The sequence below is a fragment of the Neocloeon triangulifer genome, unplaced genomic scaffold (assembly GCF_031216515.1).
Source record: "Neocloeon triangulifer isolate White Clay Creek 2 clone unplaced genomic scaffold, ASM3121651v1 ptg000005l, whole genome shotgun sequence".
NCBI classification, from domain to species: domain Eukaryota; kingdom Metazoa; phylum Arthropoda; class Insecta; order Ephemeroptera; family Baetidae; genus Neocloeon; species Neocloeon triangulifer.
This window is the reverse complement of record NW_026775548.1, coordinates 208,903-228,133: the sequence shown is the minus strand read 5'-3', so window position 1 is coordinate 228,133 and position 19,231 is coordinate 208,903. Positions and strand designations below refer to the sequence as shown.

At 33.4% G+C, this 19,231-nt stretch overlaps 1 protein-coding gene across 7 annotated transcripts in view; it reads left to right on the top strand.

Annotated features, from left to right (window-relative positions):
• LOC132193927 (uncharacterized) overlaps positions 1 to 19,231 on the top strand; it is a 64,435-nt gene that overhangs the window by 16,027 nt on the left and 29,177 nt on the right. For all 7 annotated transcript variants that reach the window (XR_009441499.1, XR_009441497.1, XR_009441498.1 and 4 more), the window contains exons 4-5: positions 12,004 to 12,217; positions 18,221 to 18,303. Coding sequence is in view for 4 of the 7 variants with exons in the window: in XM_059614887.1 (XP_059470870.1) it covers positions 12,004 to 12,217; positions 18,221 to 18,303 (297 nt within the window). In the remaining 3 variants the exon portion in view is untranslated. The remainder of the gene's footprint in view (positions 1 to 12,003; positions 12,218 to 18,220; positions 18,304 to 19,231) is intronic.

Below are 19,231 nucleotides of genomic sequence, written 5' to 3'. Positions count from 1 at the left end.
GAGGCGAAAACTTTTTATAAAGCGACATCTTTCCATATTTTTATAACATAAACACCGTATTTGAATTATATAAATTAAAAATGTTGCATATCAGCAAAGCTGCAAATTTGCTAAAAAAAAATATTTAAAATATTCCAATTAACAAATTTTAAATTTTATAAATAAAGTTTCCAAAGCTCAATCAATATGAAATGAAACTTTTATTCACACATTTCTCATTAAATATTAAAAACTCGAATTCAGTACCAATTTTTGTGAGAACAATTTCAATTTCTCAATTTTTGGTGTTCATTTTGGCTCTAAATGATTATTTTCCCATTATTGAGACTAAAATAATCCGACCAGGAAGTAAAAAGCCTTCCAATTTAATCGCAGGTGATAACAAACTTTGTAACAAAAAAATGCTCATGTTCTTATATTTGCTAATTTTTTTTAATTTAAGAAAGTTAAAAAATAAGGACCAAAATATTGTGTAAAATGACTTGTTTATTTGGTCGCGTTTTTGCTGCAACCTGTGGCTGAGCGAAATGAGGCGCGCGAGGGAGGATTTGGGGGGAGGGAGGGGGGTTGTCTCGTTTTAAAAATCGATAGCCAGGCGGGTGCAAAAGTACTGGCGACGGCGTGCGTGCGTGAAAACAAGCGACGGAGAGAAACTGAAAAGCCTCGCAGCTCCAAACACACCCGGGAATTCTAATCACACTTTTTGTAAATTAAAATATAAACAGGAAAAATAAGGCAAAAGTTTTCAAACAGTTTGTAGCTTCTTTTATGGTTTTTTGAAACCAAATAAAAATTTCATCAATCGGCTTTATAAAAAACGTGCCAATTTGACAAAGAACAAAAAATTCGAAAAATCTGTTTGGAAATACTTCATTACTGGGTTAGAATTTTTCTTTTTATTTGAAGTAAATTAATTATTTTGGAAAATTTTTACCACTAAAAAACTTACAAATCCTTGTATAAGAGTAATGACTAATTAATTAAAAAAACTGATCTTAAATTGAAATTATTGCAAATAAAAATCCAATTGAGTTGGATTTCGTGTCAATTCGCCTCGTTTTCTGGGAAATAAAAGATCAGTCGCAAAAACAGCGCGGTTGAAAGAAGGCAAACATTCAAGGAAAAGCCGCTTTACTTCTTGGGTTTGCTCTTTGAAGTTGACATTGTCGGGAAAAAGGGCGATTGGCAAGCGCAGTGACCCACTTTTCCTCCGAGCACGCCCACGACGAGAGCTAATTGCGAAATTGCAGCACTTTGATTGTTCGCCAAGACGTGTAGAATTAACACAATGCAACAAGCGCGGCACGCCAATTATCGCCTTTCCAAACAAAGCCACCAAACCAACAATGCCGACGCACAACGACTAACAACGTAAAAAAAGAAATGGTAAATTAACCCATTTTTTCATCAGAAACAAATTTGTGTAAAATTTACTCTTTTATTCTAGAAGAAAATGTAAATCGTGACTCATAGATAAATATTTTTATTTTAGCTTGGAGCAATTTGTCTTAATAAATTACATTTTTCAAATATTTAACTGCAAATTAATTACACTAAATCAACGAAATTTGGCCATTTTGAGTCATAGAACGTGTAAATTTTTTTTATAAAAATTGGTAAATGAAGAATTTTAGGAATGAAAGAAATTAATTCGCACTAAATTATTATTGATCTTTAGGACATTAAGTATGGAAAAACGTGCCAATTAAACACACTTTTTGTAAGTGCGATACAAAATTTGGAGCAATTATAAGAAAGAAAACACAATCAGTCAATTTCACTCATGTCTCATGTCTGTTCAGTTTAGATACGTTCTTAGTTTGAGTAAAACGTCAATTAAACCCACTATTTGGCTGTAAATTTAGCAAATTTGTATTAAAGCAAGTGAGTTTGGCTTGTTTTTATCTTTAGAGTGTGTTAATTTAACTCACTTTTGGTTAATTAAAATAAAAAAGCAGTAATTTTAAAACTTCTTGCTGAGTAAATGAAATTAAGTCACACATAATTATCGATATTTTGGTCATCTTCAAATTGAATTTAAAAAAAAAATCTGTCTATTTCACTCTATTTGTGTAATTAAAAAACATCATTCAATTAAAATTTCTATCAAAGCTGTTTTTTCCAATTAAATTGGTTAAGTGAGTTAATTATAATCCCAAAACCAGTAATTTAAAAACTATTGCAAGATGAAGACAAAAAATTTCGCCACGTTTATCCAAATATTTGCTCTTGGTGTTCAAATATTTGACGACAACGGAAGTTGTGCGTCTATTTGCGTTCGGCAGAGGCGCCAAATTGTTTGCCATCAACAAAGGTTGACCGAGAGTTGTTTTCATCTCGGTTGCCCGCAAACAGAAACAATATTATTGCAAGCGCAATTGAGCACAAATTTCCACTCTGATTGAAATTCATTTCAATTTATTATTTTACAATTTAAACACAAACAACTCGCTTGTTTTGAAATTGAAATTGTACTCTTGTGTGTAATTTTAGCTGACCGTTTGCAAGGGAGTGGTCGATGTTTGTTTGTTGTCGCTGCAATTCAATTGTCGTGTCCCATCAAAACAATGACAAGCAAAAGAAAACGAACCGTCACAGCAAAATAAATATGAACGTGAAAAGCATATAAAGGGCGGATTTTCAAAGAATGGCGTGGAAATAACAAAAGCTTTGCCAATAATAAAAATAAAAAAAAAAAACAATTGAAAGAAGAAAGAACTGGCAAATTTCTCTTTCCTAGCTGCTTAGAGATAAAATCCGGATTACTTTGAAGGCTGGTTTCCAATTCGCCATTACGTTATTCGTTTACGCATTACGTTGTTCGTTTTGCCAAGGAAATCGTATAAGCCGTTTCCAATTCACCAAAACGATACACGTAAACGGAATCCGAGTACAGCAAAACGTATAAGCGGTTTCCGATTCGCCAAAACGTACTCCGTAAACGTATTACGAGTGCCGACAGTGGGTTCCAATTCGCCAAAACGGACTCCGTAAACGTATTACGAGTGCCGACAGTGGTTTCCAATTCTCCAAAACGTAGTACGTTTACGTGCAACTCATTACGAGCACCAAACGTGCTTCATACGTGATACGTACGTCGTTTTAATAAAAGTGCAATTCTGAATAATTATAATTGGTGCTTGTAATGAATTCTTAATTATATCATCCATTTGAGTATTAAGTCCTTCAATTAGAGTTAATTTCCCACCAATTAAGTTAATTCGGTTATGGGGGTGAGCAGGGGTGAGTTGAAGGAAATTAGTTTTATGTCAAGTGCGTAACATGATTATAGGCTAAAATTTTGTGAGGAAATCAATGGTGTATATGATTTTAATGAAAAATGTTAATTTCAACCCTTAATTAGCAATTAACTCGAATACAAACAAATTGAAGTGCAATACATGACTTTAGGGTGAAATTTGAAGCCCAAGCGATTGCCAGCATAAATTTTGCGCTATCAATTTAATTTCATCCCCTAAATTGAAATATAATGATGTCCACACAAATTTTAGAGCGAGACGTGTTTAAATGGTAAAATTTGACGCCAGATCGTTTGCCAGAAGTGATTTTGCTCTACAAATTTAATTTCAACCCCTAATTTGAAATTAAGTGAAATTAACAACAATTTCAGAGCGAGATATGTTTAAGTGGTTAAATTTGACGCCAGATCGTTTGCAAGCAGTGATTTTGCACTAAAAATTTAATTTCAACCCCTAATTTGAAATTACTCAAAATTAACAACAATTTCAGAGCGAGACATGTTTAAATGGTAAAATTTGACGCCAGATCGTTTACCAGAAGTGATTTTGCTCTTAAAATTTAATTTCAACCCCTAATTTGAAATTACGTGAAATTAACAACAATTTGAGAGCGAGACATTTTTTATTGGTAGATTTCAAAGCCAGGCCGATTGCCAGGGAAAATTTGGAAAATACTATTTATTTAATTAATTTTCAACCCCTAATTCGTAATTTTATGGAATTAACAACAATTTAAGAGCGATAGTTGTTTTATGTATGTAATTTTAATGCTAGATTGATTTTCAAATGTTATTTTGCACTTAATTTGCTTAATTTCAATTTCAACCCCTGATTTCCTTATTTATTAACTAATGTTTGAATTTTTTAGTTAAGTATGGCAATCAATGTGGCTCTAAATTCTAAATTCGCTAAATTCAACTCATATCATCAAGTCTCGCTCTTAAATTGTTGTTAATTTCATATAATTTCAAATAGGGGTTGAAATTAAATTTTTAGAGCAAAATAACTTCTCGCAAACAATATGGCGTCAAATTTTACCACTTTAACATGTCTCTCTCTGAAATTGTTGTTAATTTTGAGTAATTTCAAATTAGGGGTTGAAATTAAATTTGTAGAGCAAAATCACTTCTGGCAAACGATCTGGCGTCAAATTTTACCATTTAAACACGTCTCGCTCTAAAATTTGTGTGGACATCATTATATTTCAATTTAGGGGATGAAATTAAATTGATAGCGCAAAATTTATGCTGGCAATCGCTTGGGCTTCAAATTTCACCCTAAAGTCATGTATTGCACTTCAATTTGTTTGTATTCGAGTTAATTGCTAATTAAGGGTTGAAATTAAAATTTTTCATTAAAATCATATACACCATTGATTTCCTCACAAAATTTTAGCCTATAATCATGTTGCGCACTTGACATAAAACTAATTTCCTTCAACTCACCCCTGCTCACCCCCATAACCGAATTAACTTAATTGGTGGGAAATTAACTCTAATTGAAGGACTTAATACTCAAATGGATGATATAATTAAGAATTCATTACAAGCACCAATTATAATTATTCAGAATTGCACTTTTATTAAAACGACGTACGTATCACGTATGAAGCACGTTTGGTGCTCGTAATGAGTTGCACGTAAACGTACTACGTTTTGGAGAATTGGAAACCACTGTCGGCACTCGTAATACGTTTACGGAGTCCGTTTTGGCGAATTGGAACCCACTGTCGGCACTCGTAATACGTTTACGGAGTACGTTTTGGCGAATCGGAAACCGCTTATACGTTTTGCTGTACTCGGATTCCGTTTACGTGTATCGTTTTGGTGAATTGGAAACGGCTTATACGATTTCCTTGGCAAAACGAACAACGTAATGCGTAAACGAATAACGTAATGGCGAATTGGAAACCAGCCGAAGAAGCATCAATCTCTTGAATATTGAATAGTACAATTTTATGATTCAATAAAATATTATTTGTTTTTCGTCACTTTCATTTATTTGACTTCTGCATTAGTTCAAAGAAGTCAGTTTTCATACAAAATTATTACATTTTTACAAGTAAACATTCCATTTTTTTCATTTTCAATGTGCCTAAGTTTAAAATTTTAATTTAATAATTATGAATTCGGTTGAATGGTTTTGGAATTCATTCTCCTTAGTTAAAAATTACTGAAACATCCTCATTTTTGTGTACCGAAAGCGCAGCTGGCAGGTGTTTGAAAGTTTGGCAATCGGCGCTTTTTATCTTGGCACGCCAAACTTTGCCTTTGACACTAAAGTTGAGACAAACGGGGTAAACTTTGCAGACTGCGTGCCAACGCCAATTTCAAGTGAAATACTAAATTTGATGGAAATATTGCGGAAAGCTTGTTTAAAATCAATTAACTTTGAAAACCAATCGAGAATTTTATTCATTTTCTATCAGATTTTAACTTATTGAAATGCGAGTTTTCTGTTGAATTGAACTGATGTTAATAAATGTTTACTTTCCTGCCCAAAAATTTACGAATATTTTTAAAATTATTGATTGAAAATTTACTTTGAAATGAAGTAATTAAGGAGAAGCCAAAGAAGAAAAGAATTTGAGTCGGGTGCGTGCGACGCCATTTCGGGTCGATATTTTATAGTACTTTGCCTTTTTCCTCTTCTCTCCTCGTTCTCTAAAATTTTTAATTTGCAAATGGAAGTGCAATTTTTATTGTTTAAAAAAAAGCACCAGAAATAAAAGTTCCTCACGCGGAAAAACTTTGCTGCTGAAAAGGAAAGAAAAAGAACGGCGAGAAGTATTAAAAGATTCTTGTGAAAATATAATGCCGACCAATTTATTTAAGTGCATGTTGAAATTACAATTTCTTCGTTTTATACTTTCGTTGCAAACTTATTATTTTTATCATTTAATCTTCATTTAATTAGAACTTTTAATAATTAGATTAATTACTTTTGGTTTCGATTTCTATCTAGCTTTTCAATTGAAAGGTTGAAAGGTATTTTTTTTAATTTTGCCTTCCAAGAACCTCAGTTTATTTATTTACTTATTAGAATCCCCAAAAGTTGCTCAATTTCGTTGCAAACATCATTATGAAATAATTTATTGAATTAAGCTTTTCTTCTTCGGCATATTCAGGGTCAGGTATCAGGGTGCACGTGCCTTTGGAGATAAGTGTCCCTTGATGGTTGTCAAAATATGTTTTTTCGGATGCGGATTACAAATTTCAAGTCAATTCATTGATTTGAATAGAATTTCAATAAGTATTTTGTAAAAAAATGTAACTAATTTACAAAAGTATAATTTGCGGTCAAAATGAATGGAACAGAAACTGCTTTTGAGTGGTTTTATTTTTTGTTCGCGCTCTCGGACAAAAGTCTGCCTCGGCGGGGCTTCTTCGCCGCTGATAATTCTATTTGCACTCTCAGGCGGTTAACTCTGCCTAGCCGCTCGTCGTGACGACAACTTTTGTTATTTTATTGATTTGCGCATGCATAACCGCCCTCCTCGTCGCACCTAACAAAAAAATAATAAAAACATAGAGCGAGAGGGCGACTCGGACGGACCCACCGAAGTGAAATGAAAAGCGCAGAGACCATCCCAGCCCACTTGAGGTTTCTTTCAGGCACAGATTTTCCTTCTGAGCAGATATTTTTGGCAAAATGACACGTTTTTAAGATTTGCATTGACTAAAACTTGTTAATTTGACATATTTATATGCTAAAGTATTGAAAGATTCAATTAAGAAGGAGAAATTTGATTAAAATCTTTCTCGGTCAGAAAAAAAAAACAAAATTTTGTATTACTCAAAGATTTTGTTTATTTAGTAATAAACCATTTGAGTTTATTTTTTAAATATATGTCAACCTGTTAATTACTAAATGAGTTATTTTGACTGTTCTAACATTTAATGTTCAACAAGAAATGAGAAAATTTTAATCAAAATGAATTTAATTGAATAAGAAGTAATAATAATTGTTAATTATAAAAACAGATACAATTCATAGATACAATTATTATATATTTTAGCAAATTATAATGATGATTTTTATAAATTAAGCCTTATGCATTGCAGAAAAATGTCTTTTTCGAGTCAGTTTTGATTATTTATGCCCCTGCAAATTGGCAAGAGTTGTTTTGCAGCGCTAATTGGATTAATGGGCAAGTTTCGTGGGGGATGCAAAAGTGCTTTCTCAACTTTGGCATTTCCGGCGGCTGCGTCACGACCTCAGGTGTCATTAAAATTTCACGAAAGCCGCCGAATCGATTCGCGCGTGAAACTTCTCTCGTTACGCGCTTTTCCCTTTTACGACGTGAAAAAGCACAAATTTTTGTCATTACAAAATAATTAAAATGAACAAAAAACAATGAACCGTGTCTAATAAGCACACTTTTACCCAATTCAATTAAACACAGTTTAAAATAATATAAATAAAATTCGTCTCTGATAATTTGAAAAAAAAAAAACCAGGATAAAGTAACATTATTCAATTATTCTGGACCAAAAAGTACATCCAAGCCTATTTTGATGGAAATTTTGCAATTCTTCTTGATCATCGTTGATTGTAAAGTTATTTTTGCTGAAAAAAATGTCGTATATAGATCGAAAATTATTCTTCGTCTTGAAATGGAATTTCTTTGATGAGTTATTTCTCTGGTGCTTTTGTAAGTCGGGAATTTTTCTGCGGAGAGAAATTACATTCCTTCTGCTCTCTCTGTGTCGGTATTTCGCAATGCAATTAATTGCAATCGTACAGCTAGCAGGTCAAGAGAAGTGCCATAGAAACCGCAGTTTGATCGCGAAACGCAAAAAGTTAAAGGAATTAATTAAAGGCTAATTAGGATGAGGCAAATGTATTTATTCATTTCTCTCTTTTAATAGAGACAGAGTCAAATAATATAAATATTTTCGTTGGAATGGCAATTGAGACGCTTTTGATGCTCACCAAAGTTTATTTTTATTCCTTTAATACAGGAATTTCTTATATTTTACTAAAAGTTTACTCTAAATTCCAATGAAAATACAAAATAAAATCATTTATATAGAAACCTTAAGATCTGCTAAAAAATTTGAAGTATTCATTTCGATAAAATGCCCAACTATATAAATTAATATCACAGAAATTGTTCATTTTCTACTCAAATTTTGATATGTCTTGTTCATTTCTGTCAGAATCTGAACCATAATATTATTAAAATTTCCAAGTAGTTCTCCCTTGAAGTTTAAGTCATTCAAAATTGAATAGTTCATGCTAAGACGATTTCAACGATATGTAACATTGATGATTTCAAGTCAAAATTGGAAGTGAAGCGACCATTCGAAACTTTTGTATAGGCCACCATTTTAAATCTAAAATGGCCGCCATCAGAATAACTGACAATTTTGGATAAAAAATTATTTACATCACAATTTCAAATTCGTCTCCATCGGATTTTTCAAAAAGCTGAATAAATTTTATAGATAAAATTTTATTACCTTGACTTGTCCTTTAAATAAATTGCAATTCCTCTGTTTTGAAATGCAATTTTGCACAATAAGAGTAGAAAGAGTGTTACGCGTGGGTTGCCTAAGCCGACGGAGATAATTATCGATTTTCATGTCTGAGGACAAAAGTATGCAACCGGCGGCGCTTCTCGTTTCCTGCTAACGACGATGAATATATAATTCAGGTATTGCGAAATTCCGCCGATCGCTTGCATATAAAATTTTTACAAGCATCAGTTTCTGAAAAATTGCATAAAGTTCTTTTTTTTTTTTAGATTTCTTATAATTTTTTTCTTATTCTGGCGAACTTTATCAATCCAGCTGGAAGGGAAAATGCGTCCTTGTGGATTTGCCAGCTCGGCGGAAGAATTGTTATTTTTTTGTCTGTCGTGTCGCAAAAAGTCCCGCGGCAAAAGGAAGCGCGAAAATGCCCGCGACTTATAAAAATATTCTACAATAGAGGAGGAAAAAGGCTTCCCTTTGCAACGCACACGAATCGGAGAGAGAGAAGAAAAGAAAAAATTGCTGCGATGGCGTGCGTGTTTCCGACTGCGATTTTGAAAGGAGAAAATCCGCACAATGCAAAATGTGCAAAAATATTCCAAATATGTATTGTATACATTCAAATTTCTTTATTTTTTGTTCAAAACATTTGGGTTGATTCAAAATCTTGTGGAAATGAAAGTTGTGGTTTAAATTAATTAAATTTAATCCAAAGAATTTGAAATTTCGGTGCCTAAACTGGTTTGATTTTGATAATTTTATAGATGTCCTTTCAACAAATTTAATTTCTTTTTTTGTTATTTAATAAGAAAAAACTTTTTGAATTCTAGATTTATAACAAAATTAATTTTAATTCCAAATCAAATTGCGAGTTTCTCTTCTCAAATTATTCCTTGTCCTTTCCACCTTTGCCTTTGTTTTTTTTTTTCTTTCTTTTCACTGTTTTTATGAAAAGATTCGCGTCGGCAGCAGTTTATTTCCATTAATGTGGATTTGCTGCGAGCAGCAAAAACACAAGAAATGTAATTCAAGACGAGAGAAAAGAAGCCCGCTTTATTAATTTACGCGTTTTAATCTCCGAGGCAAAATCCGGAGCACCAAATTAGCTGCTCCGATTTCTGCTCTTCTTATGAAAGATCTTGTGTAATCGGATCGCAGCAATTTGCTCTTTGATCCTTCCAGCTTCTTTTAGATTGTTAATTCGAGGAAAAAAATTTAATAGAACTCTCCTTAGGTTTCCATCTTTATTAAATAAGTAATCGTATATTACTGAAAAAAATAATTTTTAATGAAATAAAAAATTGATCAACTCCTCAGAAAATAATCGATCAATAATTAAATTATTTTCATTTTTCTATGAGACCAACGATTAAAAAACTGAAATTTAATTAACTTTTATTTCCATTTTAAATTAACTTTATTTACTGAATACCGTTCTCCGTCCTTTGCTGCGAATCTTTTATACTTTCTGCGGTTTGTCGAACGCGGAAGAGGTCGGCGTTTAATCTGTGTTGTGTCGGCGGCGACAAGGGAAAACTCGGTCCCGCCGCAGCCGAGTACAAAGAGACGGCAAAACACAAAGCTTTTGATATTGGACGTGCAAGTTCGCCTTTTTGCGAAACACGGATCAAAGATCAAAGGTTGCATGCAAAAGAAAAAAAAATATGAATTTTCACATCGGATTTTGCATAATTTTGGCCTCTCGGATAATTTTTCATGAATTTCGTCACTCCAAACAATAAACGGAGTGCAAATTCGTGATCAGCGTCCACGATAACCTATATTTCGACACCCATGAAGGGAACTTTCTGAAAGCATCCCGAAAGTGACCCTGAAGGTTGCCTTACCCTGAGGGTGAAAATGACACTTTTGATTTCTAGAATGGAATTTAAAACTGTTATTAAAATATTTTTATTTAAAAAAAACTCAATTTATTGAATGTACCTGAGCATCCTTTTGACCCTGGAAAGCTTGAAAATCTCAAAAATTTTAAAAATACTTCTTGTTTTTAAAAATTATGTTTTTTCCTTGTAATTTTAAGGAATAAGTCTATAAATTTTGAGAAAAACTAAAACCCTGACAAAGGTGACCTTCGACCTAGGCCAAAAAGATCAATTTGATAGTTCGCAGTTTAAGTTAACGTAATCAATTTTTCTTCTGTTATTTGTTTTAAAACCATTTGATAAGACTAATTTTTAAAATTTTAGAAAAATTGACAATTTTTTTGCCAGGATTGGTCTTTTTTTTCATTTTTGATCTTTTTCTGTTTGATTGCGTCAATCCGTCGAGTGGATTTCTCCGCTAATGGAAAAGTCTCTCATCTTTTGAGAGGAATGATATTTTCGCTGCGAGAGGAAAAAACTGACCGGTCCAATTTCGATGGTGTTTGTTGAGGAGAAAAGCTTTCGCCACTCGGCTGCATTTTCCTCCGTTCCTTCGAGTGGAAAAATATTGAGAGAAGAGTTGAGTTCGCGTGTCGGCGCCCCATCATCGATTGACCCTTTTGTCGGTCCGAAAGGGTGGGGCGATTAATGCCATTAGGACCCACGTGTGCCCCGCTCACGTGACCCCTCCCTACCACTAAAATATTCATTTTTATGGAGATAATCGGCGTGTTCGATTCTCAGCTCAATTATTTATATGCAGATCAAAGTAAATACAAAAGTTGCTAGGGAATTTTTTAAAGGACAACTCATGATCCGAAAGTTTGTTGCATCTTTTGATATTTTTCAGTGAGACGATCAAAAAAATGTGGAGAAAACAAATTTAGGGCCAAAATTGATGGAGATAATTCAATTTTCCCAACTGCGGCCATCTTAGAAAATATGGCGGTCTATCCCGAGTTTCAAATACTCATATCTCTTCCAATTTTGAATCAAAATTATCAATGTTGCATATCGTTGAAATCGTATTTACAATAACTATTCGATTTTGATTGTTCAAAACTTAAAGGACAAACCAGGGACAAACTATTTTCAAAATTTGAATATTTTGATGATTTATACAATCAAAAAATTGAACTAAACCGCTGCAAAATTCAGCAGAAATTAAATGTTGTGGCTTGAAATGAATGGCGGCCAATTTGAAGTTTTAAAATGATTATATTATGTAGGCCAATTTTTGTTTCAAATCATCTGTTTCAACAGATTTTTGGAATCTTTTAAGCAAAAACGATTCAATTGTTACCGTGAAAGCTAAATTTTAGACTAAAAATTAAATAAAATGTTGAATTGAATCACTAAATTTTGATTTGTCGTTTGTTGCAGTGCACGTTGAGTGGGGGAAGAGAAGCGTCTGGCCCGTGATTGTGTTGGTGCAGCCGTTTGGGCCCGCGGGCGTCGCTTTCCAGACGTTGAAGGATCAAAGTTGGCCCGCGTGTGGCGACGGCGTGATTTCGGCCGTCCCCGCCGACGCCCAGCAACTCTCAATCGCGTGGAGCTTTTCGCACACGCCCGACTCGCCCGCTAATCTCACCTTCAGGTCAGTATATGAAATTTGCAAATCAAGTTTCGAACAAATAGTGAAGATATTCAAAATTTTATGATTTGGTTTATTACTTTGAAAAGTTGGTGCCTGAATTTGTATGTGCAAAAAGCAAGATCCGTTTCCACTCCATTCAATCTTGGCTGTCGAATTTGCAGAACAACAAAGTGCCATTCATTTTCCCCGAAGTGAAAGAGCCGCATTTATCAACGTCGGTTTCTTGCTCCGCCGGGACGAAATCACTTCTTCTTTTCATTTTATTCCGCCGGTGCGCGCGGATCATTAACGAAGGCAAACCTTCTTTGTCCACTTTCACGCGTCACTGGCACTAAATTAACGCTGGGTCTCGAGCAAATAACCCCTGCAAATTAACGGACAGTCCCTCTGGGAATTGCAACAACCCCAAATATTAATTCTGGAGAAATATTCATATTTGTGAATAAATAACAAACTTTTTATATTTAGTTGAATTGTTTGAAACTTTTGTTTAAAATGGTTTTTATTTGTTCGCGTTTTGCAAATTTTTTATCAGAAAGTAGACCCAAAATTCGTGATATGTGCCTAAAAAAAACATACTTTTTGACACCCACGAAGGGCAATTGTTCCAATACCCTGAGTAAATTTTACCCTGAAAATTGTTTGGATCGATTTTTCCATGCATTCACTGAAATTATTTTTAAAATTTACTTTCGGCTTGAGGAAACCTTTATTTAAAATTATCTAAAAACTGAATAAGTCAATAATAATGTAAAATGTTTTTAAGAAGTAAATTAAGTTTAATTTTGCTGACCTGAAATAATCAACACATTAATTCTCTTTGTTATCAGCAAAGTTCAATTATTCAGCTGGAAAAAGGTGATCTTTAACTTTAATTTTGCAGATTTGAATCTTAGTTCCTCATTTTACACTGTAATCTAAAATCTATGAATTTTTATAAATTTTATAAAACTTTTCAGATTCTATTAAGTAATTAACCTCAATTTGGATGATTTTCCAATAATAATTGCCTTTCAAAAGCAGAAAACCTGTTGACGAATCGGTCGAGTGCGTAGTGAAAATTTAATTAAGCCAAGTGGCGGTCGCGCCCGGACCAGCCTGTTTATTTATTAAGCCTGCGTTTTTTTTTTTTATTGATCTCGGCGGTACAAGCGGGAAATCTCGCCGGCGCCAAAACAAAATGACTCGTCCTTTCACCCAGTCTAAATTCCCATTCGTGGCAAATGAGATTCTTCCCTTACAATAAACAAGCTCAAAGAAGATCCATTTCTGAAAGAAAAATGGGAATACGAGCTCTTATTTGTCGAATAATGTTATAATAAATTTTAGAATTAAATAATTCTCAAATAAAAGAAGAAAAGTAAAAGAAAAAAAATTGCTAAAATATATAGCATCAAATTAATTAAATTTTTGATTATCTCACAAAGTTCCGACTTCTCATGATGGAAAAATTCATAACCCCCAATTTTTTTTATAGAAATGTATAAATTAAGGTTTCATTAATTGGTATTGAAATTTATTCCATTATTGTATTCCAGAAATAAAGATATTAACTTGTATTCACCAAAGAAACCTTTTGTGAATTTTAATAAGGAAGTCAACTTTCTCATTTATTATGCACGTCTAAAATTTGCATTTTCCGCCGCTATGCAAATCGCGTTATGGTAAACGAATTACTTTAAGTGCCTCTCCTCACAATTGAGTTAAAATTGTATCAAATTTTGATGCTGCTCAAAGTTTTCATAACAAAATGAAAATTAACCTTAAGAATTTTGTTAAATTTTTCCTGCGTAGAAAAAGGAAGAAGTTGTTGAGTGCTCGGTGCGGTTTTCAATCGCTCAAAAGTGACGCGAAATCGATGAGAGGGAGCGAGCGAGGGCAAAAACTGCTCGACAGATAAAGCACGTCTTCGCCTCGAGTTGGTTTTTTTCTTTCCGCCCAAACACATTCGCGAAACGAGGCTCGGCTCCATCTTGCAATATCTCAATGAAAATAAAAATGGTGGCTGAAAGAATGAAGAAAATCAGCATTTCAGACAAAAAATTTGACACCGATTTTATTCCAGGAAAGTGTTTTCCTTGTAAATACAATTTATCTTTTTAATTTCTTTAAAATGAGATTTTTATTTTAAAATATTTGTAATTTAAGCTCTATTTAAGATATTTTAATCCATATCAATTGAAAAAATGAATCAATTTTACGAATTTTACACATTTATAAGTAATTAATGTCAATCTGATTCATTTAAATCTTCCTGTCCAGTAAAAGAATAATATAAAATATTGGAAAAAAATTAAATTTCATTATCAGATATGACCATATAATTAAATTTGTGGAATATTTTTTAGAATTATAAAAATTTTGACCTAAAGATGTTCAAAATTAACTCAAATTTACCGTTTGAGTCAATTTCTATCTATTTGTTTCCTCAAAACCTTTCAAAATCGTATCAATTTGATTGGACAGAAAATATTTGAAAAATCAAGGGATGTAAGTAAATATTATTGGCTAAATTTAAATAAGACATTTTTTTATACTTATAATTTATTTTTGAAAAGTGGTGGTATTGAATTTCAGTAAAAACCGTTTAGCGTTCGTAGAAGTAAAGATTGCGGCGAGAATCTCGTTTGCCTGATGACTTCGAGCTCAGCGCCTTAATGCGCCTTTTCCTTCCCTCACACGAATTTTGATAAGAAAAACCGTCCTCGAAAATCGTCTTACCAATCTGAAGGAAAAACAGTTAACAAATAGAAAAGACATAGGGACTATTTTCAATCTTTATCTGCAAAATAATAATTTCTCTAAATTTGCTCTCTGAAATTTTCTGAAATTAAGTAGAAATTTATCTTCTTTTGTCGGAAAAGCAAATCTCGACAGGGTTGAGTGAAATAATTTGCAGTCCCTGTGCGATTTAATAAAGAAGACACTCCAGACTTCAGAGTTGCGGAAACTAAACACGTCACCCGATAAGGAGCGAGGAGAGGAAACGCAATTCTGACGTGTCAGTTAAGCTCGGATGCTTCGCAATCCAATTTGAAATTGGAAGGGAAGGAGGAAAAGAGAGATGATCATATTTTCCTTTTCTTCCTTAAATTTCTATAAATAAACTTGGTATTTTTCAAAATAATGGATTTCTGAAATTCGAAAGTAAATTATGTTTTTAATTCTCTTTTAAACTGTTTCTAGTTGCTCATAAAAATTGAATCTTTCTGGATAACACAATGGGCCTGATTATATCTTCAAAACAAGACAAAAATTCCTTTTACTCCAATCAAATTGGTAAAAATCGACACCAAAATTCCTATGGGAAACGGTTCAGGAAATATTTTTGTCAAGAATATCATTAAAATTTCATATTTTTCCTCTTATCTAATAATTTTTATGGAAATATACTCCTTTTTTTTTTCATTTTTGAATTGTTCCAAATTTTCAATTCAAGTTATTTATTTGAAGGAAACCAACTTGAAATCAATAAAAGGGCATTTTCTGGAAAGAGAAAGCAATTTTCTTTTACGCGGGCATTAGGCTAATGGCCGCGGCGATAATTATCAAGTAGGAAACGCTGTCGTGCGGCCAAGACTGGGTCAAATTTTATCGCGCCAAAGGCCAACGAACCAGAGGAAAAGCGATCGATTCCCGCCGACGACGCCACAATTTACCAACACAAAACGTCAAATACGAATAGCCAAATTTGAAATAATGTCCTTTTTGGCTCATATTGATCTCTAGATTTTTGCAATTTTCCCAAAAATTATTGGAAAATGGGAGATAAAATGAAAACTTGTGTTCTTCCAATTATTCAATTTTTATTATTCTCAGTACAATTTAGTTTATTTTTTAATTAAAAAAAGCACTAAACTTAAAGATCAAAGTTTCAAATATAATTTTTTAAATTTAATAAGTATTTCGTTAAAAAAATAAGCGCCAAATTAATTACATTTCAAAAATCTAGCATTGATTTTGTTTAAAGTGAAGTGTTTTTTCTATTAATTTTTGTTTCAAAAAATGAAATTATTCATATGAATGAGAAAAAAATAGTAAAATTTGCATTGCTTGTTTGAAGGTTTGCGCAATCAGAGCTCAAATTAGGGAGGGTCGAGTTTGTTTTCCTCTCTCTCGTGTTTTATCTCTCTCTTTTTTTCGTCGGTGCGGAGCGAAAATTGTCAAAGTGGTGTTTGTCAAAGGCTGCAATTACGCTCCGTGAATAAATTATTTCGCCCGAATCTGGCCGGGAAATCTCACGTTGATGCAAAATTCGATCCTCGTCTGTCAAAACAAACAATGGTGGAGTTACAAAAATGCTGAATTCAAATTCTGCTGGATTGGAAAAATAAGCGCTCAATTAAAATTATTCTATACCGAAAAAAAAAACGAATTGATTGAAGAAACTGTTGATTGTTATTTATTTTATAGCTTCAAAAACAGGAAATTCTGAATTTTTGACTGATTTTTTTTTCCATTCGTAACCAAACATGTGAAAACTGAAACCACCAGTTTTTAACTTTTTTTGCCAATATAAAGCTTCAAAAAAATGTATATATAATCTAAATATTTTTAAAATTTTTGTTATGCCTCTATAAAATATAAATAATAAATAGTTTACAAGAAAAGTCGATTTAAAATTAAATTCACGCATTGTGTAATCAGTTATTTTTATTTTTGAGCCATATATTTATAAAAACACCAACTTTCACACAGTTATGGAATTAAATTTATTACAATATTTCCGCTTTTAAAAAAGTTGTTAAAACTGAAGTCTGGTTTGATGGTAATTCGTGATGCTTAAACTCGCGGCATTGATGAATTTGGCCCAGTTTTGTGGCCATTAAAAGTGATGCCGGCGGCCATTTGACGTGATGCCAGGTCGAGTTTGCAAAAGTGGGACGCTTTTTTGCACAGAAATTGGCAAACGCTCAAATTCTCTCGCAGCCGAACATGCCACTTGAATCTTTTTCCCAACGTGAAATTCGCAAACATCGGCGTGAAAAAGCGAATCAATTTTTTGTGCTCAGCCAAGACGAATTTCCTCTCGCGTGGAAAAGTGCGAGGCCGCAAACTTTGGTTAATGCGATTATACAATTCTGGCACACCTGAGTGCCTCCGAGCAAAGTTGGCCGCCAATGAAAGCACCCGACCCAGAGCAGGTTAATTAATTTTCTGGGATGAGATCCGCTTTTCATTAATATAAAAGAAACTTGGCGAAATTGAAAAACTTCTAAACGTGTGCAGAGGAGGAATTTTTCCTTTCAGTACAAAAACTTCATGTTGAGTACATTTTTAATACTAAAAAGTCTGAAATTTAGTCTGTTATTAACCAAAAATGATCATTTTGCCGCTTAAAAAGTTTTGGGTTGGATTTTCAACTGAAACTAAAGAATGAGAAAATAATTTATTATTATTATTGTTGTTTATTTGTCCACATTGTTATAAATACATTGTTTACATTCAATATTTGAAAAACAATTATTTAAGAAAAAGAGATTGTTGGACAAAAAGGCATCACCACTAGCAAAAAGTTTGCTAAAACTTTCGAAATAAAAAATACCCCATCCGCCGCAGTGAGCCTCGGTTGACTGAGTTTTTGTTCTTATCACTTATCACAAATTCTGCCACAGGTAGGCCTTGCAGAGAGTGGGAAACTGTTCCACTGGGCAGGTTTTCAGAGCGTGTCCGGAAGGTCATTCCAGGGCCCGACGACCCTGAAGGTCCTGAAGATAAATTTCATTTCAAAGTTAATTTAAAAGTTTAAAAACCTCGTCCTATAGAGTTTTGCTTTTGGTTTGAAAGGAAAGGAAATTTCATCCCCTTATTCCCCTTTCTTTTGATGGTTCTAAGATTGAAAAATAATATCCAACCTTTCAAAAACTACGGCCGCTCAAAGTTTACCTGCTTCGATCAGCATATTTGTTTAGGCGCGAATTCAATTACGGAATGCAAATTTAATGTTTGCGTCGCAGAACTAATCCTCGAATATTTTAATGAAGAATTTGTTTTCTGTTGCAGAGTTGGCTTGTTCGATTCGAAATCGCCTTCGGACTGGAGAAAACCGATCGCCTCGGGCCGAGTGCAGACCCGCGTCCTCTCAGGTACTAAGTTTTGCATTTAACGAAGGAAAACGTTATTCGGGGCGTGCAAACAATTTATCGGCGGGATTATGAGCTTCGCTTATTCGCCCCTAAAGGCTAAAAGGCCGACTATATTTACCTAAAAGCAATTTGCGTCTTTCGAAATACACAGAGGAGCAAGAAAGGAAATTTATTGCGACGTATTAAGGAAGCCTTTTGCAAATAATAATACATTCCTTTTGATTATCAAAATTACATTCAGTCCTGCGGCGAACCCTTTTAATTTTACCATGGGAAAATTTACTTTTTCATTTTTGTTTTTCTCTTCAGCCGTGGATAATTTTTGAATTCAGTTATAAACAAGTACCATTGAAATGAGAGGTCAGGAGGAATCGATCAGTGGCAATAAAAGTCATGGTCATCCTGATTTAATTAAAAAACCCAGATTTAAGGTATGGAGTGATCTGATTGGTCGGATAGGTTCCCCCACCACTTTGTTCATTTTGGCTTCAAAACATCAAGTGTGACACATCTTTGGAAACGTCGGGTCACAAGTAATGGATTGGTGACCTCAATGTTGAGGTCGGTTGAGGTCATCGTCAGATTTGCAAAGAAAACTGCGATTTGATTGACTCCCCCACCACCAAAATCATATTGACTTCTTCATAATTATCATGTGTGACATATCGTTGAAAAGGGCAGGTCACGACAAATTGATTGGTGAGGGGCAGAGGGGTCAAGGTCACTGGTCTAAAGTTAAATAAATAAAATTAAAACTGACGAGTTCACAAATTTTTTCATGATTTTTACTGTTTTACTAAGTTTTAAGTTTCTAAAGAAATATTCTGTCATTAAAGACTTTCTATTTTTACTTACATCAGTTTATTCATTCTTTCTGTTGGAAAGATGACAAAATTTTGGCTATAATTTTGCGGTCGAGAGAAAAAGA